This window comes from Pygocentrus nattereri, chromosome 29, assembly GCF_015220715.1.
Source record: "Pygocentrus nattereri isolate fPygNat1 chromosome 29, fPygNat1.pri, whole genome shotgun sequence".
In the NCBI taxonomy this organism is placed as follows: domain Eukaryota; kingdom Metazoa; phylum Chordata; class Actinopteri; order Characiformes; family Serrasalmidae; genus Pygocentrus; species Pygocentrus nattereri.
The window spans coordinates 4837000-4860631 of record NC_051239.1 but is presented as its reverse complement, the minus strand read 5'-3'; the positions used below and the strand labels follow the sequence as shown (position 1 = coordinate 4860631).

At 43.9% G+C, this 23632-nt stretch overlaps 1 protein-coding gene across 1 annotated transcript in view; it reads right to left on the bottom strand.

The window, feature by feature from the left end:
• slc15a4 (solute carrier family 15 member 4) overlaps positions 1–23632 on the bottom strand; it is a 127798-nt gene that overhangs the window by 17885 nt on the left and 86281 nt on the right. Inside the window, exon 8 of the mRNA XM_017722594.2 lies at positions 15684–15842. Within this exon, the coding sequence (XP_017578083.1) occupies positions 15684–15842 (159 nt within the window). The remainder of the gene's footprint in view (positions 1–15683; positions 15843–23632) is intronic.

The window sequence follows — 23632 nt, the reverse complement described above, 5'->3', positions numbered from 1 at the left end:
CGCTCTGACAGACTGTAATACACTACAGGAAGCGTAGGGGGCGATATGGCTTCTACTGTTTCATTTAAAAAGCTCTATAATGTTCATATGATCCACACAGTCGCTCTGACACACTGTAATACACTACAGGAAGCGTAGGGGGCGATACGGCTTCTACTGTTTCATTTAAAAAGCTCTATAATGTTCATATGATCCACACAGTCGCTCTGACAGACTGTAATACACTACAGGAAGCGTAGGGGGCGATATGGCTTCTACTGTTTCATTTAAAAAGCTCTATAATGTTCATATGATCCACACAGTCGCTCTGACAGACTGTAATACACTACAGGAAGCGTAGGGGGCGATACGGCTTCTACTGTTTCATTTAAAAAGCTCTATAATGTTCATATGATCCACACAGTCGCTCTGACAGACTGTAATACACTACAGGAAGCGTAGGGGGCGATACGGCTTCTACTGTTTCATTTAAAAAGCTCTATAATGTTCATATGATCCACACAGTCGCTCTGACAGACTGTAATACACTACAGGAAGCGTAGGGGGCGATATGGCTTCTACTGTTTCATTTAAAAAGCTCTATAATGTTCATATGATCCACACAGTCGCTCTGACACACTGTAATACACTACAGGAAGCGTAGGGGGCGATACGGCTTCTACTGTTTCATTTAAAAAGCTCTATAATGTTCATATGATCCACACAGTCGCTCTGACAGACTGTAATACACTACAGGAAGCGTAGGGGGCGATAAGGCTTCTACTGTTTCATTTAAAAAGCTCTATAATGTTCATATGATCCACACAGTCGCTCTGACACACTGTAATACACTACAGGAAGCGTAGGGGGCGATACGGCTTCTACTGTTTCATTTAAAAAGCTCTATAATGTTCATATGATCCACACAGTCGCTCTGACAGACTGTAATACACTACAGGAAGCGTAGGGGGCGATACGGCTTCTACTGTTTCATTTAAAAAGCTCTATAATGTTCATATGATCCACACAGTCGCTCTGACAGACTGTAATACACTACAGGAAGCGTAGGGGGCGATACGGCTTCTACTGTTTCATTTAAAAAGCTCTATAATGTTCATATGATCCACACAGTCGCTCTGACAGACTGTAATACACTACAGGAAGCGTAGGGGGCGATACGGCTTCTACTGTTTCATTTAAAAAGCTCTATAATGTTCATATGATCCACACAGTCGCTCTGACAGACTGTAATACACTACAGGAAGCGTAGGGGGCGATATGGCTTCTACTGTTTCATTTAAAAAGCTCTATAATGTTCATATGATCCACACAGTCGCTCTGACAGACTGTAATACACTACAGGAAGCGTAGGGGGCGATATGGCTTCTACTGTTTCATTTAAAAAGCTCTATAATGTTCATATGATCCACACAGTCGCTCTGACACACTGTAATACACTACAGGAAGCGTAGGGGGCGATACGGCTTCTACTGTTTCATTTAAAAAGCTCTATAATGTTCATATGATGATCACATGATACCTGAGACTCAAGCCTCGACTTGGACTCACACCTCAGAGCCTCGACTCGGACTCACACCTGAGAGACTTGAGCCTCGACTCGGACTCACACCTCAGAGCCTCGAGCCTCGACTCGGACTTGCACCAGTGAGCCTCAACTTGTATTTACACCTCAAAGCTTCAACTCAGACTCGTCCCTCAAAGACTCCACATTCAATCTGTTATTGTCATTTCCCGTTAGTCCAATTCTGATTAGCTACAACAGTCCTGTCTGATTAAGTGTAGACTTTAAAATGGGAAAATCGACAGTTTCGCATTAAGCTGAATCGGATTATCCCGGCTCTCTGTAACTGTTTTATCCTACAACAGCAGCTATGAAAGAATGCGTTGGATAAGTTCAATTGAATTGAATCGACTAAATTGATAGGAAAGGGCCTCTGATGAGGACGGATCACTTGGAGAAGGACGACGGTCAGATATCCACACATACCCTCACAAACACACATATAAATCACCCTAGAGCTCATATCACATCACGCCCTCCCTCCCTCCCCTCTCGCTGCTCTGTGTGTGTACCTGCTAACCCAGACAGCTATATATCATCCCCCTCTGCCCAGTGTGTTTCCGGCAGAAGATTACAGTGACTCAGCCCAACCCTGTCCAGCATCATTCATCAGAGCCACGAAGGAGACAGACCAGCATGTTTCACAAAGACAGCCCCTTCATAACACGCACACGCTGTCAAAAACCCGCACAAAGCTCCTGAGCTCTACATCTACACCCGAAGAGCTGCTCGGCAGTCTTTAATGGACTTGATTATGTGGTCTCTGACACCCTGTGACACACTGCTCTCTATAAACATGAACTAAAGCACAAATCTAGAAGTCGGGAGTGAATAAAATGCAAATTAAAATAGAAAACAGTGATTTATAAACCTACTTTGACCTGTATTTGAACAAAACACTCCAAAGACAAGATATTTAATGTCCCGCTTCATTGAGTGCTTTACATGTCCTCAATAATGTCGTGACCTGATTTCTGGTCATGTACACAGCACACTGATTTCTGAGATCAGAGTAAGGTCTAGAAATCTCATGGCTCAGTAATCAGATTTCTCAGGGCTTGTGGTCTCTTACTCGGATTTCTTTCACATTTCTCAGTCTGAGCATGTCTGAAAACGTCGCTCCAGAAGAGTTTTGCTGCATGTTGTGGCGACCCTGCTCGCTTATTTCTGGTCCTGCTGTCTGTTTTCAGACATGCTCAGACTGAGAAATGTGAAAGAAATCCGAGTAAGAGACCACAAGCCCTGAGAAATCTGATTACTGAGCTCAAATGAAACCAAATACATGCTTAATGAGTTGAATTGAAGGAGTTAAATATTCTTCATCTTCTAGATGACGTCTGATCATATTTTCAGGTAAAATAGTGCTGCATTAAAAAAATAAATAAATAAAGCAGCAGCAGGAAGTTTGAGCTTTACATTATGTTGAGGTCACGTCTTCTTCTGTGAGTTTATTGACTAGGTCCAAAGCAGAAATCCAATCACTGTCTGACTCATGTAGACCCGGAGGCTCCTCATCGTCCCATTACTCAAGTGCCTGTGAACGTGTTGATCGGATTACTGACAAAATTGGATTTTCTACAGTTTTCGGATTATTAAGTGCATCTAAACGCACTCAGTGTTTTTAGAAACATGCGCCTGTTCTGACACACGCTCGAAACATGCTCCAATAAAAAAAAGCACGGGGCCACTTAGTGCTGGGAACACTTAAAGGACATCTTAAACAGGTGATGCTTGGAGAGTAAAAGAGCAGCCAGGAAAGGCCGAGTCCTCTATGAGCGAGGAAGGGTCGAGACTCACCACTTCACTAAAAATACATCAGGATAAAAACAGCAGTTTAAAAATAACATTACTCAGTGAGGGATTTTAGTATCTACCGTGCATAATAGCACCAACAGATTCACGGAGTCCAGAGGAATATCGCTGCGTAAAGGGCCACGGCCAAAAACCCTCATCACATGGGCTGAGAAATACTACAAAAACTGCTGCCAATAACATGTTAGAACAGCATGGATGTGCAATCAGCCTTTCAAATCAGGATCAGTTCGTGTCTTCAGTCCCCAAACTTGATTATTTTACTATTTATTAGGTGTTGTTTAATGGAAAGCCATGTAAACACGTTCCAGCCACGTTTTAGGAGCGCAAGCATCAAATTTGGATTGAGTACATATTTCCAAAAAAAACAAAAAACACAAATAAGATCATAAGGTAAAATGATAAAACACCAAATATAGTGTTTTTGTACTGTTTTCAGTTTAATACATATCCTAATAGCTTGTTTTTTATATAAACATTAAGACCATACTTTGCCAGCCCCCTTACCCTGTTCGTCAGCGGTCAGGACCCCCACGGACCCTCACAGAGCAGGTACTATTTGGGTGGTGGGTCATTCTCAGCACTGCAGTAGCACTGAGGTAGTGGTGAGCGGATCAGACACAGCAGTGCAGCTGGAGTGTTTTAGGAAGCACTACATGAATGAAGCGCCCTTGAGCAAGACCCCTAACCCCCAGCTGCTCCCCGGGCGCTGTGGATAGGGCTGCCCACCGCTTCAGGCAAACGTGCTCACTGCCCCCTAGGGTGTGTGCATCTTCACTAGTGTGTATGTGTTGTTTCACCGCAGGGATGGATGAGATTGTGGAGGAGAAGTGACTAATAAGGGTCACTAAATCTTAATGACCTTAGATCTTTTGCTTCATAAAGAGCTCCATTTCAGCACCTGAGCTTTGAGCCGTACGGAACCAGAACATTTCTGCTGTTTCTGCACCACTTAATGCAGGACTCTACAGGGAAACTTCTAGAGTCAGACAGTGGAGGTGTTTCTTATGTAATCATAACAAATTAAGAGTTTAATCGCAGCCTTGACTGAACACCAGCTCTTCTGACTCAACTGCCCACTACATTCAGCTTGTGGAAACTGCAATAACACGCCTGTTAGCTAAAATCACCCACAAATATAAAGCCTGTGCCTCCTCTGTTGGCTGACGCTTCCCGTCCGAGTCCGACGCGGCTGTTTTTTCAGTCGGCCCGTTTTAGCAGCTCAAGTGGTCTCTGACGGATGACTCAGCGTTTTTTTTTCCTGGCTCATGCGTGGACACAGCATGCACACTCAGACATCTCTGAAACCCCACTGAAACCTCTCTAAGGAGGTAGTCTGGGCATGATTTGGAGTTTGTGTGTGAACCTCATTTGTGCTTGTGTGAAAATAAAACCGCTCCAAGTGTAAAATCTTCCCGTCACCTGGAGGTGAAAATAAATGAGATGCTACAATGATCTATAAACTGTTACTGTATTAAGCTCACCAGACAAAAATAGAAGTAATAATAAATTATTGACCACTTTCTTGACTACTTGTTCACAGAATTCTTGAAAATGTAATCACAAATCGAAAAGTACTTGCTAGTAAAAGGTTGGACCCCCTTTTGCCTTCAGAACTGCCTTAATTCTTCGTGTCAGACTTTCAACAAGGTGTTGGAAACGTTCCTCAGAGATTCTGGTTGGTTATTTGAGTTCCTGGTGTCTTTCTATCATCTGGAACCAGTCTGCCCATTCTCCTCTGACCTCTCACATCAACAAGGCATTTTCGTCCACACGACTGACCGCTCACTGGATATTTCCTCTTTTTCGGACCGTTCTCTGTAAACCCTAGAGATGGTTGTGTGTGAAAATCCCAGCAGATCAGCAGTTTCTGAAATACTCAGACCAGCCCGTCTGGCACCAACAACCACGCCACGTTCAAAGCCACTTAAATCCCCTTTCTTCCCCGTTCTGATGCTCGGTCTGCACTTCAGCAAGTTGTCTTGACCACCTCTACATGCCTAAATGCTTAGACTTGTGGCCGTGTGATTGGCTGATCAACTGTTTGTGTTAACAAGCAACTGAACAAATACCTAATACAGTGGCCAGTGAATGTACAGTATATTATATTTTGTTATTTACTGTATATAAAATAACAAAAGCTGCTAACGCGTCGAGTGATTCTAAACTTCTGAATGGTAGCACATCTGAGAAGCGACTGAACCCTGGCACGAACGCTCGCGTCCTGGAGGATTCGTTTCTTTCTTGCTTACATTGTGAACACAAAGAGCAACAAGGTCCCTTTCAGGTTCACTGATTTTGGTTCCTTTAAAAAGATCTACAAGTATCCAAAGAAAAAAAAAACAACAACAACAACCGTAAAATATGTCTTGAATGCGGCCTCGAACAAAGAACCTCTGAAGCGAACTTTTGTTAAAAGGAAGAAGTATGTAAGGAAGACTTCAGGGCACGGCGTCTAGAATAGAAACCTTTCCCGCTCCTCTGATGAGGTTCTGAAATCATCGTTTCTCAGTGATAAGCTAAGCCAGCCTGAATGTGAATGTGCCTCTCCTGCTCCTCTGGCCTCCATTAAGACTGTGACATTTCTGTAAGTGACAGAGACTGGATTCAGAACAGGAAGGGAGTGTGTTGGAGGGGAGGGGAGGGGATGGGAGGGTCGGGTCGGCGGGCCTGGCTTGGGCCGAACTGACCCCGCGCATCACGCGAAAAAGGCACCTTCACTTTCCACAAAAGAGCTGGACCCTGATGGGCCACTCTCTCTTATCGTGGGGGTAAAAGAGCCGGAGATCCCTCTGGGTTTTGTGCACATGGGTAGATAAGCTACCCAGAGACAGAGGAGGATCTTCAGAGGACACTCCGGAAAGGGTAAGAGAGAACAAGGCAAAAGCTGAGAAAGAGAAAAGCTGAATAGTAAAAGCTTTCCAGCACAAAACAAGCGTTCAGCAGGCGACACTCTCAGGAATAAAGGTACCAAAACCGTCACGGGGGGGGGCCCTCAAGGGTACATCTCAGGTCCTTTAGTCATGGAACATAACTGAACCATAATCCACTGAAATGATGTTTTCTAAGCTGTACACTCTCAGAAAAAAGGTGCTAAACTATCACTGGGGCAGTTCCCCTCTTGTCACTGGGGTGGGACCCTCAAGGGTACATCTCAGTACCTTTAGTCAGGGAACATCTTGTACCATAATCCATTAAAATTATACAGGGAATTTCACTCAAAAGAGGCCCAGAATATTCTGCTGTAATTCCCGTTAGGATGAAGCAATCTGAGCCAAACAACTGCACTACACACTTGAACGTGAGTGTAATCGATTGCGTTACATGCGATGCTGGAAGTGATCTCCGTTCTCTGCCAGACACATGAAGGTGTACGGGGGTCTGCACCCAGAAGATGTAAACAGAGGTTAAACGTTGTGACGGGGCATCCCGGCTTGCTGGAAGCTCCATATACTGAGGAGCACATTGCATGTTGATTTGTTCAGATTGATTCACCCAGATTATTACAGAATATTCAGGGCCTCTTTCAAGTGAATCTCCCTGTTGCACTGACTCCTCTCACCCCGTCTCGTCTCCAGGCTTTTATTTTATTGTTCTGTTTTAAGTCATTCAGTTATGAAAAGGGACAAATACAAACTGTTGACCTGGAAAAGCTGGAAATAAAAGCTCTTTTGCAGGTAAATTCCTCCTTCAGCAGTACAAACAATTCAAATGTGCCCCAAGGTCCAGCAATGGTTTTAAGGTCCAGCAGTGGTTTTAAGGTCCAGCAGTGGTTTTAAGGTCCAATTGTGAACCTTAAATAAGCTATAAGTATGGATTTGATCCTGAAGAACCTTTAAAGATCCGATACACACAATCTTGCATGAAACGCCGCATTGTTGTCACGATGTGTGGAGCAGCAAACTGCATTACTGAGGTTTTTGTTCTGACAGCGGTGAAATATAAATTTCCTCCAAACATTCGATGGTGATATATAACAACAAACTAATTCTGCTTTTGCGTTTTAATCCGATGGGATAAAGTAAATGTGATGGTCACACTGTCTCTGCAGCTCCACCCACAGCCCTGTAACTCCCTGATGAGACACACTCTAAACGCTGAAGAGCTCTATGAGCTCTGCAGCTGTGAAATGTTTCCGGACTGTCGGTCAACACAGCCGCTCTTAGGAAGAGAGCTAAATCCTGTATGATGAACGCTGGAGGGCTGGATCAGCCGGAGAACAGGCAACACAAACAAGCACAACACTCACTCTCATCTCCACCTCTCTCTCTCTCTCTCTCTCTCTCTCTCTGTCTCTCTTTCTCTCTCTGCCTATTAGTTGCTATGACTATCCTTCTTCTTTTTCTTTCCCTCTTTTCTCTCTCATGTATTGGTTTCCCCTCTTCATTTCTCCCATCTCTAATTTTCCCTTTTCTCTCACTTTGTTTCTTTCTCTCTATCTCTCATTCTCTCACTTTCTCTTTTATTCTGTCTCTCTAGTCAGACTGATGTTAGGGCTGTGTGTGTGTGTGTGTGTGTGTGTGTGTGTGTGTGTGTGTGTGTGTGTGAGAGAGAGGTGGTGGGTCTCCAGCTGCCGTCTGTGCTGATAAATGATCTGACAGTGTTTCTCAGAGTTCAGACCGGAGCCTCTGGCTCTGGACAGGCTGCTAAGCGCTAAGCTAAATGTGTTCTGGGGTGTCGAGCAGTTACTGTCCATCTCCAGGAGAGCTGAGACTTAAACCTGCACTGAGGGGGAATGAAAGACTGATAAATGAGAGAGAGAGAGAGAAAGAGAGAGAGAGAAAGAGAGAGAGAGCGAGGGAGAGAGACAGAGAGTGCGAGGGAGAGAGAACGAGGGAGAGAGAACCAGGGAGAGAGAGAGAGAGAGAGAGAGAGAGAGAGAGAGAGAGAGAGAAAAAGAGAGAGAGAGCGAGGGAGAGAGCGAGTGAGAGAGAGAGAGAACTTACTGTTTGTGTTGAGTTTAGGATTAATCCCATTATTACCTACAGGCATTACATATATACACATATATAGCAGGTATGGGGCAAATTATCACTGACAATATGGGCCATTTAGCCTGACAGTGGCACTGTGTGTGTGTATATGTGTGTATATGTGTGTGATGGTTGTGTGTGTGTGTGTGTGTATATGTGTCTGATGGTTGTGTGTGTGTGTGTGTGTGTGTGTGTGTGTGTGTGTGTGTGTGTGTGTGTGTGTGTGATGGTTGTGTGTGTGTGTGTCACCGGTTCGGCAGGACCTGTGTGTGTTCTGTTCAGTTTACTCTCTGTGCAGCACTGCCTGCAGGACAAACAACACATCTTTTACCTCTCTCTCTCCCTCTCTCTCCATCTCTCTCTCAGTATCTCTCTCTCTGCTTCTCTGTATCTCTCTCTCACTCTCCCTCTCACCTTCTCGCTCCCTCTCTGTATCTCTCTCTGTCTCGCTCTGTATCTCTCCCTCTTGCTCCCTCTCTTTATCTCTCCCTCTCTCACTCTGTACCTCTCCCTCTCTCTCTCGCTCTGCATCTCTCCCTCTCTCAGTATCTCTCTCTCTGCTTCTCTGTATCACTCTCTCACTCTCTCTCTCTTTCTCGCTCTGTACCCCCCCCCTCGCTCTATATCTATACCTCTCGCTCCCTCTCTGTATCTCTCTCCCTCTCACTCTCTCTGTACCTGCCCCCCTTCGCTCTGTATCTCTCTCTCTCTCTCCATCCTTTTCTCTGTATTTCTCTCTTTGGTGTTATGTTCTGCAGAGACAGCGAGAGCGAGAGAGAGAAAGAGAGGGAGAGAGAGAGCGAGAGAGAGGGAGAGAGAGCGAGAGAGAGAGAGAGAGAGAGAGAGAGAGAGCGCAGGAATAGCAGTCTGCTGGTGTGGAATAAATAAATAAAGAGTGACAAACAGCAGAGACAGTGTGTTCCTCATGTTCACAACGACAAAGCGGTGAGTGACGATCAGGAGAAATCTCTCTCTCTCTCTCTCACTGTGACAGAGATGGAGGAGAAGAGAAGAAGCCTTTACTCACTGAAACACGTTTAACAAACCAAACACAAACCACACCATCGGCTTAACCAACCACGGCCTGGAAACATGCTTACTCCTGCCTTTAATTCTATAACACTAATCAGACGCATTAATACAGGATGACTTTTCACGTCATTTATCATTTCTACGTGCACCGAGAGAGAATGAGACGGACAGAGAGAGAAAAGAGCGATGAGGGAGAGAGGAGAGAGCGAGAGTAGATAAAAGAGAGAGAAATAGAAAGAGCATAAAGAGAGAAAGGGGGAGTGAGAGGAAGGAAGAGAGAAAGAATGAGCGTGAGAGTAGATAAAAGATAGAGAAAAAGAAAGATAAATAGAGTGTGGATAAAGAGAGAAAGAGGGAATGAGAGAAAGGACGATAGCAAGATTAGATAAAAAGAGAGAGAGAAAAAAGATAAATAAAAAAGAACAAAGAGTGAAAGGAGGAGAGATAAAAGATAGAGAGAGAGAGAGAGAGAGAGAGAGAGAGAGAGAGAACGACTGCTCAGCTGGCATTGCTACGAAAACCGCATTTATCTGCCGTCTCCAAAGTGCCATTCATCGTCTCCGTGGTGACAGATTTACACACTGTTTCTGCCGTTAACTTGACACGGCTATCTATTACACATACACACTCATATATACACACACACACACACACACACACACACACAGTATCCAGTGTCCATTTGTGTCTGGCGTGTTTATTAAAAGTTGCTTACAGCACTTTATTCAGAACACCTGCCTCCCACACGGCGCACAGACAGACGAGGTTCAGGTAAAGAATGAGCTTCTCACACTGACTTCACACTCACTGAGCTCTGAGCTCCTCACAGCTCTTTTAACAGGCCTGCAAATCTCAGCGTGCTCTCAAACATGATCCGGTGTGATTTGATTCTTCAGAAGTATTTTTATTATAACAATCCGTGCCGACAGAAATGGTGTATTAAAAAGTGCAGAAGTGTGTTCACTGTAGAGAAAGTTTTCATTTAGAAAGAAAAAAGTCATTTAACCAGGGTGCCAAAACATTTTGCACCCAAATAAGAACAGAAAATTTTAGTGTTTAATTACTGTTCAAGTGTTGAGTATAAAACGTTAAAAAATACGTGTCCTGTGCAAAACGTTTGGTGCATTATATACACACACACACACACACACACACACACACACACACACACACACACACTATATTGCCAAAAGTTTTCAGTCACCCATCCAATTCATTGAATTCAGGTGTTCCAGTCACTTCCATGGCCACAGGTGTATAAAGCCGAGCCCCTAGGCCTGCAGACTGCTTCTACAGACATTAGTGAAAGAATGGGTCGCTCTCAGGAGCTCAGTGAGTTCCAGCGTGGTGCCGTGATCGGACACCACCTGTGCAGCAAGTCCAGTCGTGAAATTTCCTCACTACTAAATATTCCACAGTCCACTGTCAGTGGGATTATAACAAAGTGGAAGCGATTAGGAACGACAGCAACTCAGCCACGAAGTGGTTGGCCATGTAAAATGACAGAGCGGTCAGCGGATGCTGAGGGGCATAGTGAGCAGAGGTCACCAACTTTCTGCAGAGTCAATCACTACAGACCTCCAAACTTCATGTGGCCTTCAGATTAACTCAAGAACAGCGTAGAGAGCTTCATGGAACGGGTTTCCAAGCCTTACATCACCAAACGCAGTGCAAAGCGTTGAATGCAGTGGTGTAAAGCGCTGCCACTGGACTCTAGAGCAGTGGAGACGTGTTCCAGTGAAAGGAACTCTTAAAGCTTCAGCACCAAGAGATTTTGGACAATTTCATGCTCCCAACTTTGTGGGAACAGTTTGGGGACGGCCCCTTCCTGTTCCAACATGACTGCACACCAGTGCACAAAGCAGGTCCATAAAGACGTGGATGAGCCAGTTTAATGTGGAAGAACTTGACTGGCCTGCACAGAGTCCTGACCTCAACCCCATAGAACACCTTTGGGATGAATTACAGTGGAGACTGTGAGCCAGGCCTTCTCGTCCTACATCAGTGACTTCACAAAAGACACTCCTAACCCTTGTGGAAAGCCTTCCCAGAAGAGTTGAAGCTGTTATAGCTGCAAAGGGTGGGCCGACATCATATTAAATTCTATGGATTAAGAATAGGATGTCACTGAAGGCATCTGAAGACAGACGAGCGAATACTTTTGTAAAAATATAGCGTATATATCGCTGCAGTCAGAACAAAACCTCTCCATTTTTGTCGTTTTCCAGTTTTTGACATAATTTGAAAATGCTTTTTGATCTTTACAGCATGTATAAATTGCATGATGAATGGACAAAAAAACATGACCCAAAATGACTTGGAGAACTTTCTGGTTCCATTGACTTACATTAAAAGTAAAGTAAGTTTTTCCTTCTCCTGTAAAGTTATTATTTTGGGGATACGAGATTTTGCTCCAACAGCGATATGTAGAGTAAAAATGGGGTGTTTAATCAGCTCAAACCAACAGCAAAGATGAACAGGCAGTTGGAAAGTCCTCAGGAGACTTTTTATTTTCTTGACCTGCACTGCCCACCTCTGTATACCGATGGGTACTGGTACTGTAGAATCCCCCCAGTGCCCCCATTTAACCCCACACACCTACTAATCCTATAACAGACTATTTATCTTGAGTCAATATCAGCAGAAGGATACTGGATGTGACACATGAGTGCGATTCAACTGTGATCAGATGATCATCTTAACGAAGCACTTCAATTAAAAACAGCTCATTTTAGAGCTTAGTAGTTAATAAAGAACAACTACTGAATCCGTATCGGTTGATACAGAAGGTGCCAATATCGGTACTGACATCAGAAGAAACTGAAATGTCACGCCGTCCACAGTACAAACACACACTACTGATGAATTGATTCAATTCTGATTCTTCAGGAAATGATTCAATGAATCATTAAAGGGCCCATATAATGGAAAACCTAATTCTTCCTCGCTTTCCTGGAATAAAAGTTGTTTACGTTTCAAAATGTACCATTTATCTTCAGTCCACACAGCCCAAATATGAAAAACGCTGCAAAAACAGCCTCAGCGCTTTTGTGATATCACGAAAAACCAACTAATTTACATACATCTGCCTATTCAGCCTATAGCAGTTTAGCTCCAGCCATTCACACTGGACTGTTTCAGCTTGGACTGCTTCTCAAATGAGGCGCAATAAAATTTACATCATTTACATAATAAAAACAAACACATCCTGTTCAATTCCGAAGGATCAGAAATAGGAAAGTGAAAACTAATTGGGAAAGTTTTGATACATAAAAACCACAAAACTGATGTATATTGTTGAATACAAACAATAGAAACAATACCCCAAGCCTTTTCTGTTTAATGCTTACCTTACTTTGGCCCAAATTTGGCATATTTTACTGAATATGAATGCTGTTCATAATTGAGCCTGCATTTATTTCTACAATCACAGTGAAGTGGAGGGGACGGGCTGCAGGGTTCGAGCAGAGCAGTGTTTCTGCAGCTCTCAGCAGGAACTCCGCTCTCAGATGGAGGAAAAGAACGTACCTGTTCCTCACCGCACCCTGATCCAGCCTGCTGCCTCAGCTAAGCTCAGCCAGCCTGACAGCGCGAACACATGAGGAGGGAACACCAAATTACCCTAGGAAGATTAACACACGAGCGCAACTAAAAATTCATGCACTCCCGGATAACACTAACCAATTTAACAAAGTTTCCCCTCTCTCCCAGTGAGCGGGCAGCCAGAGAGAAGGAAAACTTTACACTGAGAGTAAGTGTGTATATACTACAGACCACCACACTGAGAATACGTGTGTATATACTACAGACCACCACACTGAGAATACGTGTGTATATACTACAGACCACCACACTGAGAATAAGTGTGTATATACTACAGACCACCACACTGAGAATACGTGTGTATATACTACAGACCACCACACTGAGAATACGTGTGTATATACTACAGACCACCACACTGAGAATACGTGTGTATATACTACAGACCACCACACTGAGAATACGTGTGTATACTACAGACCACCACACTGAGAATACGTGTGTATATACTACAGACCACCACACTGAGAATACGTGTGTATATACTACAGACCACCACACTGAGAATACGTGTGTATATACTACAGACCACCACACTGAGAATAAGTGTGTATATACTACAGACCACCACACTGAGAATAAGTGTTTATATACTACAGACCACCACACTGAGAATACGTGTGTATATACTACAGACCACCACACTGAGAATAAGTGTGTATATACACTACAGACCACCACACTGAGAATAAATGTGTATATACTACAGACCACCACACTGAGAATAAGTGTGTATATACTACAGACCACCACACTGAGAATAAGTGTGTATATACACTACAGACCACCACACTGACAATAAATGTGTATATACTACAGACCACCACACTGAGAATAAGTGTGTATATACTACAGACCACCACACTGAGAATACGTGTGTATATACTACAGACCACCACACTGAGAATACGTGTGTATATACTACAGACCACCACACTGAGAATACGTGTGTATATACTACAGACCACCACACTGAGAATAAGTGTGTATATACTACAGACCACCACACTGAGAATAAGTGTGTATATACTACAGACCACCACACTGAGAATACGTGTGTATATACTACAGACCACCACACTGAGAATAAGTGTGTATATACTACAGACCACCACACTGAGAATACGTGTGTATATACTACAGACCACCACACTGAGAATAAGTGTGTATATACTACAGACCACCACACTGAGAATACGTGTGTATATACTACAGACCACCACACTGAGAATAAGTGTGTATATACTACAGACCACCACACTGAGAATAAATGTGTATATACTACAGACCACCACACTGAGAATAAGTGTGTATATACTACAGACCACCACACTGAGAATACGTGTGTATATACTACAGACCACCACACTGAGAATACGTGTGTATATACTACAGACCACCACACTGAGAATACGTGTGTATATACTACAGACCACCACACTGAGAATAAGTGTGTATATACTACAGACCACCACACTGAGAATACGTGTGTATATACTACAGACCACCACACTGAGAATACGTGTGTATATACTACAGACCACCACACTGAGAATACGTGTGTATACTACAGACCACCACACTGAGAATACGTGTGTATATACTACAGACCACCACACTGAGAATACGTGTGTATATACTACAGACCACCACACTGAGAATACGTGTGTATATACTACAGACCACCACACTGAGAATACGTGTGTATATACTACAGACCACCACACTGAGAATACGTGTATATACTACAGACCACCACACTGAGAATAAGTGTGTATATACTACAGACCACCACACTGAGAATAAGTGTGTATATACTACAGACCACCACACTGAGAATACGTGTGTATACTACAGACCACCACACTGAGAATAAGATTTCTATGCACAATGCCAACCGTTGGCTGGAGTGGTGTAAAGGTCGGCGCCACTGGACTCTGATGGACTATCAATGTTTGGTGGATGCCAGGAAAACAGAATGTAAAGTTTGGTGGAGGAGGGATAATGGGCTGAGGCTGTTTTTCAGGCCCCTTACTTCCAGTGAAGGGTGATGTTAATGTATCAGCATACAAAGTCAATTTAGACAATTATACGTTTCCAACGTTGTCAGAACAGAAGCGCTTTTACTGTTCCAGCATGACTGAGACCCAGTGCACAAAGAGTTTAGTGTAGAGGAACTCAACCCCACTGAACCCCATCGAACTGAGATGATCTAGAACAGAGATTGCGAGCGAGACCCTATTGTCCAACATCGGTGTCCGACCTCACAAAAGCTCTATTGACTGAATGGGCACAAATTCCCACAGACAAACTCCAAAATCTTGTGGAAAGCTTTCCAGAATAGTAGAAGCTATTACAGCTGCAAATGGGAACTCCATTATAAAGCCCATGACTTTGGAATGGGATGTCCAACGACTCATTAGGTGTGATGTTCGGGTCTCCACACACATCTGACCATACAGTGTGTAACCAGACTGAAAATGTGTGTAATTCTATAGCGAGAATAAGTCTGCATATAACACACTTTAAGTTATTGGAAACTCAGGCAATGCACCAACTTTGAGTGTCACTCAAATGTATATTCAGCGTCAGACACCAGGCGGTGAGCCGATGCAGACTTGGGGACTTTAAAGCAGCGCTGGAAAATCACATTCACGGCACGTCCTTTAAAGAGAGAGTGCAGACACACATAGAAGCCTTACCGAAGTCTTTGTGTGAGGACATCCAGCCGATGGATTTGAGGGAGACGATGGCGAGCAGGCCAGATCCCACAAAGGAGCCAATGCCAGAGAAGAAGAAAAAAAGTCCCATTATAGCACTCTGCATGGAACGAGGGGCTGCTGAGTACGCAAACTCCAAACCTGCAAACAAACAAACAAACACACAATACTGTCAAAACATGACAGTGAATAATAGTAGCTCAAGAGTCGAGTCTACTGTTAATAAACCGAGTCCGTTCTACAGTTTCTCATTAGGCTGAATGAATAACCGACTCTAAATGTAGGTATTATGATATAAACAGAGTCCGTTCTACAGTTTCTCATTAGGCTGAATGAATAACCGACTCTAAATGTAGGTATTGAGGTAAAAGAGAGACAAAAAGAGAAACACATGCAACAATGAGAGAGAGAGAGAGAGCGAGAGAGAAGACACAGAGAGAGAGGAAGAAGAGGAAGGAGAAGAAGATGAAATCGTTGTTTTCTCTCCAGGCTGTGGGAGCTGCTGGCTGACATTGATAATTTCATGGCGCCTCGAACTCGTGATTTTTTAAATTATGGCCTGTAGGCTCAACTGTCAGCGCCGATTACTGAACCTGCTTACAGAGGAATGGAGTGAGGGTTTTCAGGAGGAGAGAGAGAGAGACATGTGAGTGGAGAAGAGATGGAGAAAACAGCAGGAGCAAAGAAGAAGAAAAGCAAAAAGACGGGTAAAACTCCTTTACCTCACAAACCTGCTCGGCAACTATCCCACAAGATCAGCAGAGACAGAGCGATAGTGAGATGGAGAGATGGATGAATCAGGGAGATGGAGAGACGCAGAAATGGAGAGAAAGAGAGATGGTAAGATGGAGAAACTGAGAAATGGAGAGACAGAGATGGTGAGATGGAGAAATGGAGAGACAGAGAGATGGAGAAGCAGAATGGTGAGAAATGGAGAAATGGAGAGATGGCGACAGAGAAATGGAGAGACAGATAGATGGTGACATAGAAATGGGGAGAGAGAGATAGAGAGCGATGGAGAGACAGAGAGAGATGTGGTGAGATACAGAGATGTGGTGAGATACAGAGATGGAAGGAGAGAGAGATGGAGATATGGAGAGACACAATGAGAGAGAGAGAGAATGAGAGAGAGAGAAAGAGATAGAGAGAGAGAGAGACAGAGAGAGAGAGGGAGATGGTGAGATGGAGAGACAGAGATGGTGAGATGGGGAGAAACAGAGAGAGAAAGAGACGGTGAAATGGTGAGTTGGAGAGAGATGGCGGGACAGAGAGAGATGGTGAGATGGGGAGAGAGAGAGATTCGGAGAGAGAGAGAGATGGTGAGATGGGGAGAGAGAGAGACGTGGAGAGGGAGAGCGAGAGAGAGAGAGAGACGGTGAGATGGAGAGATGGAGAGACAGAGAGTGACGATGAATTGGAGAAAGAGAGAGAGATGGAGAGATGGAGAGAGATAGAAAGATGCTCAGACATTGGTGCTGTATTCCCAACAGGCTGCAGGGAAAACTTTAACCTTTTGTAAATGCGATGTGTGAAATTTGGTATTTGGTCTAATAAATTAGTCTGTTGTGAATAAACCTAAAGGGAGGGGGCTAAGAGGTGGGGGGGGGGGGGTGGTGTCGGGTAGGTGCTGTGTGCGACTGCAGCAGGCAGAAACTGTGAATGCTGCCTATACTGTAGTATAGACTGCAGGACATCCTCACACCACAGCGTCCGGCTTCAGACAAAATGGCAAAGACTCATCCATCCCAGCTCTCTCAGAGATGCAGAGAGCACAGCCTCACACATTAAAGCTCATGTGATATTGCAATATTTCCTTCCTTTCATACTATATTATTTACAGTTTGGTTGCCATTAATTACTCCAAAAAACTCTACAGCAGCCCAGGCTTAACCATTTACTGTGGATTTATTCCACACTGTTCTTCGAATCAGAGGATTCAGTATTGATGTTTACATGCAGCCTAATAATCCGGTAATAATCCGACTAATAACTCAGAATAAAACACGTCCATCTAAACACCTTAATTGGACCAGTCAAGTGCGATGGCGAATCCGATTGATCGAGGTGGGTAATCCTGTAAATAATCTGTTAAATATAATATCCGTGTATTATCCACTGTATCCAATAACATTCCCTATCGGAAAGTTTAAGTCCGTTCTGCATGTGCGTCGCGTCATAGTGAGAGTTTATACCGTTCAACCCGGCGGAGCAGAAACTGGTCTGCAGAGGAGACGAAGTTCACGCTCTGATCTTTAAAAGACGGCGGTGGGACGGACGTCCAGCTTATGTGTCTCAGAACACGACGTTTTCCTCTCGGCCTTCGTTAATAAGGACATGTGAAGGACGTTTTCCTGAGTCTGATGTCATTTTAAAGCCATTAAAAACACAAGCACTGCTCACTGCTGCTCATCTCAATGGACTTATGTGATGCTCGTTGTCATAGTAACATCTACACTAAGTGGGTCTCTACGCATGCGTGTAATTTTGATCAGATTACTTGTAGTGAGCATGTGATCAGAGATTTTCCATCAAAGTGTAAAGCAGATAAACACCTCAGTGATAATCTTTGATCAGAATATATTCAATTAAATCGGCAAAAATCTCTGCATGTAACCCCACCCACACACACACACCACACAGGCCAAAACGTTCCCCTACAGGGTTCCTCATCGGCTCCTTGGACACCCCATCATTGTTCTTCAGGGACATCATTTTCAGAAACGATTCCTGCTCTGGGGGCAGTTATTCTCTGCTGCACTAAACAGTGCCAGCTGGACACTCAGCTCCAGGCCAGAGGCCATGTGCTGGAGGCTTTTCTCTCAGTCACACGCTGGGCACTTCTCAGAGGCTTCCCTCAGGCTCATCACCAGCTTACTCACTCACCACACAGCATCAGCTGAGTCTTCTTAAAGGAGCAGACTGAGACCCAAGCTGAGGTCAACAGGCCCTTTTCACCTAACGTGTTTAAACAAGTTCCACTCCTGCCTTTCGGACAGTTATTAACCTCAGAAGCACAGGCGTTCGGATCACTTCAGCTCACCACAGAAAGGTGGGTCACGTCCTTCACTATCTTCGTCATAAATGCCAAGACTGAAATTCGAGGATGTGTCTAGAACTGCTGGAGAACCGAACACACAACAATGAGGGAGTCCAAACTAAGGAGGTAAATGAACTGTGGAAAAACTCCTTCACAGCTGTCAGAGCAACAGAGCAACAGCAACATCAGCGACGTCTACAGTGTGATAAATCGATGGAGGTGAAAATAACTATAACAGAAGCACTAGTTTAGCCTCTTATCCTCCAGGGCGCACTTTGGTTTGTCCATCTGAAGCTACGGGACCAAATCGTATGCTAAATTATTCAGTAACTGCATGAAATAAATGTACATTTTTATTTATTTATTTATTTTTTGTAAAAGCCCCCCTCAAACGAACAGAACGTGTGTTTTCTGATCTCCACACATCACTACATGCTTACAATTCACTGCTGAAAGCCAAAAATCTCCGACGCTCTTTGTGTTATTTTATTAGTGATGTTTCCAGAGCAGATCACTGAAGAGACGCCGTCTGTTTATAGTTTAGAGCCCAGATTTGGGGAAAAACGGGTCGACTTTCAGTAGAAAAACAAAGTTCAGCTTTTTTATTATAAGGGTTTAAAATGACGTCACCGTCTATTAGACTGGAGAGAAGAGCTACAGCCTCACACGACGCCCAACTTCTGAATGGCAGGGCCACGCCGGGCCGTCGGGGTCTGTAGCGCCACTGTAGACGTTTTCTTATTTGCATTTATATTTACTCCAGCTGGTTTCCTGATATGTTTAATCTGCAGTGAGAAGCTCTCACACATTAAAAAAGACTGAAGTAGCTTCTTGTTTGAATTGTTCCATTCCACCTTAAATGGTGCAGCAGTTACATTCTGGCAGCTCGGGCACCATTTAAGGCGGACCCACCGGCATGTCTACTCTCCGCCGAGCACTTGCTCTCTGATGGAAACTGGAAACTGTTCCTCTGAAAGCGGCTGTCGCTGCAACTTTAAATCACTGAGTGTGACGTTAACCTGTTAGACAGCAGCTGTGAAACACAGATAAAGAGGTTCTTTTACTGCATATGACAACGTTTTTTCCTTTATTAACTGCTCAAACTCGTTTTCCGCTGCTCATCATCAGCTGACAAACCGTCAGTGAGCTGTATGCGCTCAGCTCGTCATCGTTGCTGTTGTTATTGCTTTAGCTGTTGCTAGTCACCTGCAACCACAAGTTCCAGCAGAAAAAAAAATTGTGGAAATGTGAAAAGGTCGTATCTGCAACCCCTGGTTTACAGATCATTTAGAATTAGCCAACTGTGTTTATACACTGTGGAATTAGACCTCCGCATTTAACCCATCGGTGCAGTGAAACACCCACTTACATGCACACTAGTGAACACACACTAGGGGGCAGTGAGCACACTCGCCCAGAGCGGTGGGCAGCCCTATCCATGGCACCCGGGGAGCAACTGTGGGCTAGGTGTCTTGCTCAAGGGCACTTCAGTCATAGACTGTCAGCCGAGGGGATTGAACCGGCAACCTTCTGGTCACAAGGCTGGTTCCCTAACCTCCAGACCACTATTGCCCCTCGAAGTCCGAGACCACACACATCTTGTATTTTTATTATACTTCATTTTTCCTCTTGAGGTCATCATTCATTCTTACATGAGTTCCACCTTCTCTTTCTCTCTTAGGATTAAACAAGCTGCCCTTGTTCCTGTGCCTTTAAGACTGAGATATGTAAATGAGCTCTGTTCTGATTGACTGATCTCAATGGCACAAAACATCCCCCCTCAGGTTTCCCTGAAACACTCCTTATAACTTCAGCGTAACTGGGCGGGGCTAAACAACTACAGGTTGAATAGAAGGATATTTGAAATGTGTCTCTGCAGCTTAGTTTCCACATTCGAATGGTACGGACTGTTGAGTGAACTCTATACTTTAAAATATTAACAAGGTTCAGATGCTACCTGGAATTCTTCTACACAGGCTCTACAAACGCTCTCTGGTGCTGGGAACTATCCAGCTGTCTGTTCTAAACGCTGAATCCATGTGCAGAATCTGTGGCAACGTGACGGATGAAGATTTTTCTCCCGTTGTGAGACAGCCCATCTGACCAGCTCTTCTTGGACGCAGATACTCAAACATGGTGCTGTTACTGAGCCACAGGCAAAGAAACAGAAAGCTCCAGGCAAGTGTTCTGTACGCGCTCCAGCTTTTGACCATTGGCAGTCCCCGTTTGTCCATCACTTACATCTAGGACAAATTCAAGCATTTAATAGATTCAACACATTTATGGCTGAAAGGTACCTAATACCATGTAAAACCTCTATGAGCATGAATAACAGCTGTGATTAGATTTGACCTGGACTGGACAAGTTTCTATCAAAGAATTGCGCAGTTCGGCCAGATTTCACAGAGCCTTCCCTGCCGTCTTGCTCACTGTTCCAGGTCGTCCCACAGATTTTCAAGAGTCCTCACAGAAGGCTTCCTGAGGACTATAATAAACACGACGCCTAGCGCATTCACATACGAGACTCATCTGACCAGATAACACTTTATTAGTCATGAACAGTCTAGTGTTTGTGCCTCTTCATCCACTGTAACTGAGCAGAGGTGAGCGAAGGCCTCCTGCATGCCACTCTGCTCCATATGTTCACGGTCTTCAGTTGCCTGCTGAGTGTTCTTTCAGAAATTGGTTGTGAAGAACCAGCGTTGACCTCTAGGAGCAATTCTTGCCTGGAAGTGAAGCGATTTTTATGCACAAGCTGTGAAACGCGCCAGCAGCCCGTCCGTCAATTCTGATGAGAATGTCCTATAGACTGTGATTCCTGCCATTGCTGGTTGACCCGTATGACTGTACGCCTACAAACTCAGCTACTTCTTTCACTCTGGTGCCCAAATCCAATCACTCCTTTTTGCCAATCATTAACATCTGCTTTGTGACCCACTGCACTGTACCACCTCTTCTCAATCTATGAATCCCGTCACACACCCTGCAGGTATTTATAGCCTGATCATCCTTGTGCAACACCATCTGCAGGAGCCTAAAGTTACTAAAACCTTAAATAGAGTGACTTTTTTTGTTCGGTGACCTTGATTAACAACATTAACAACATTTTTTAATATTTAATATTTTACTATTTGTATAATAACAGTATTGTTTTACTATAATTTACATATACTGGAAATTTACAGTATTAGCTGTACATGAAAATGTACAGCAAGCCAAAGTGGACTAGTTTTAAAATCCAAGCTTCAGCTTTTTGGCTTCCAAAACATAAAATTAGCTGATAAATTTTGCATATTAGTTGATGTAGAATAGCTGGCAACCGAAGAAGATGCTGTATATGATACAAATTATAAAAACAATATTTACTCCACTGAGAGCTACTGATGCTGACAAAGCCTGAGAAATAACATTAGCATCCTTTTAAGGACTAGACTACACAAAACAGTGATGACACAAAAGTAGAACTAATAACGGGATAGAATGGTAAAATAAAATTGGATGAAAACTGCCAGGGCTTTTAAAACATCCTAAAATAGTAGTTAGGTCAGGCTAGAAGGACGTTTTGGTGCTGGACAGGAATGTTACTATGCTAATGTGTTTACCATTAGCAGCCAGATAATTCCCCTAAACCTGGTTAGTGAGGAAAAACTTCATATCCAACTCAAATCCAACATCGGAATCAGAAAAGTGCCAGAATCTCTCAGCCAAAATACACAACAGTGTTCTTTATTTGACAGTCAACATAAAATTCCTCCCGGAAAACCATAACTACAGAACAAAATGGGAAAAAGGAAAGAAACTGACAGCTCCTTTAATATCAGAGATCCAGAGGAACACAAAGACATTTCTCCCACTCAGAGTGGAGACGGAGATTTTAGCTTTAATAAAAAAGTCAAAGCTTGGCTGAGAGCAAAACTTCCCAAACCAAAACTTCAAATTTGTCCTCAGGGGCAGTCAGCCGGTCGGCTAACGCTGCCACATTCACTCCTGGCTTGATTAGTGTGCATCTGCCCTGATATATAACTTAACGAAAGGCTTTGACAACCTCTCTCTTTGCTTCCCACCTCATCATCCGAGTGGAGGGACGTGACAAGGTTGACACTCAATTTGATATCCTATCAAAAAGACGTCTCCCGTTGCAGAGCCTGCCGAGCCCAAACAGCTAGAAAGACAACAAAGACACGCAAAACCGCAGCCTACACACGGCACAATAAAACACTGTGACAGACCATTAACCGTCAGCCCCGTTATGTGATCAGGGGTCTACATGAAACATGCTACGCCCAAACAACCCGAGACAAGCTGGCTCGGCGTTCTGCTGCTGCTCTGATGTGCGCTGGGATTTCATTTGAACATGTGCTGTTAAGCCAGATCTCATTTAATGAGGTTAGAAAACCATCTACATTGAGTCAGTCAGGTGTTACAGCACTGAAGAACATGGACATCATCTGCATAGACGCAGACCTTCCTGCCCTTTATGCTAATGAACGTTCTCCGGCGCCTGTGCATTCATCTTTGAAGACAGATAAACTCCGGGTTTTAGTTGAGTAACTAAGGCTTCGTTCACACAGCAGGTAAAAGAGGCCCAAATCTGATCTTTTTCTTCATATGTAACACAGATGTGTGTCAGTGTGAACAGGTAAACGCTGAACCTGACATTTTCCATTCTGATTTGAGACGCTTTCACATGCGCCACTGAAATCCGATTCGTATCCGATTCGCATCCGATCTGCGGCAATGCGACTCGGTCTGAACAGCCGGATTGGAATTCATGCAACTTTTACGGCAATCCAACTCATTCGCCGTAATTTTGCGCAGCTGAGACTCAAACATTTGAGCTGATGCCTCTGTACCAAAAAATGGTACAGAAACCAGGAGGGACACCGAGGCTGCA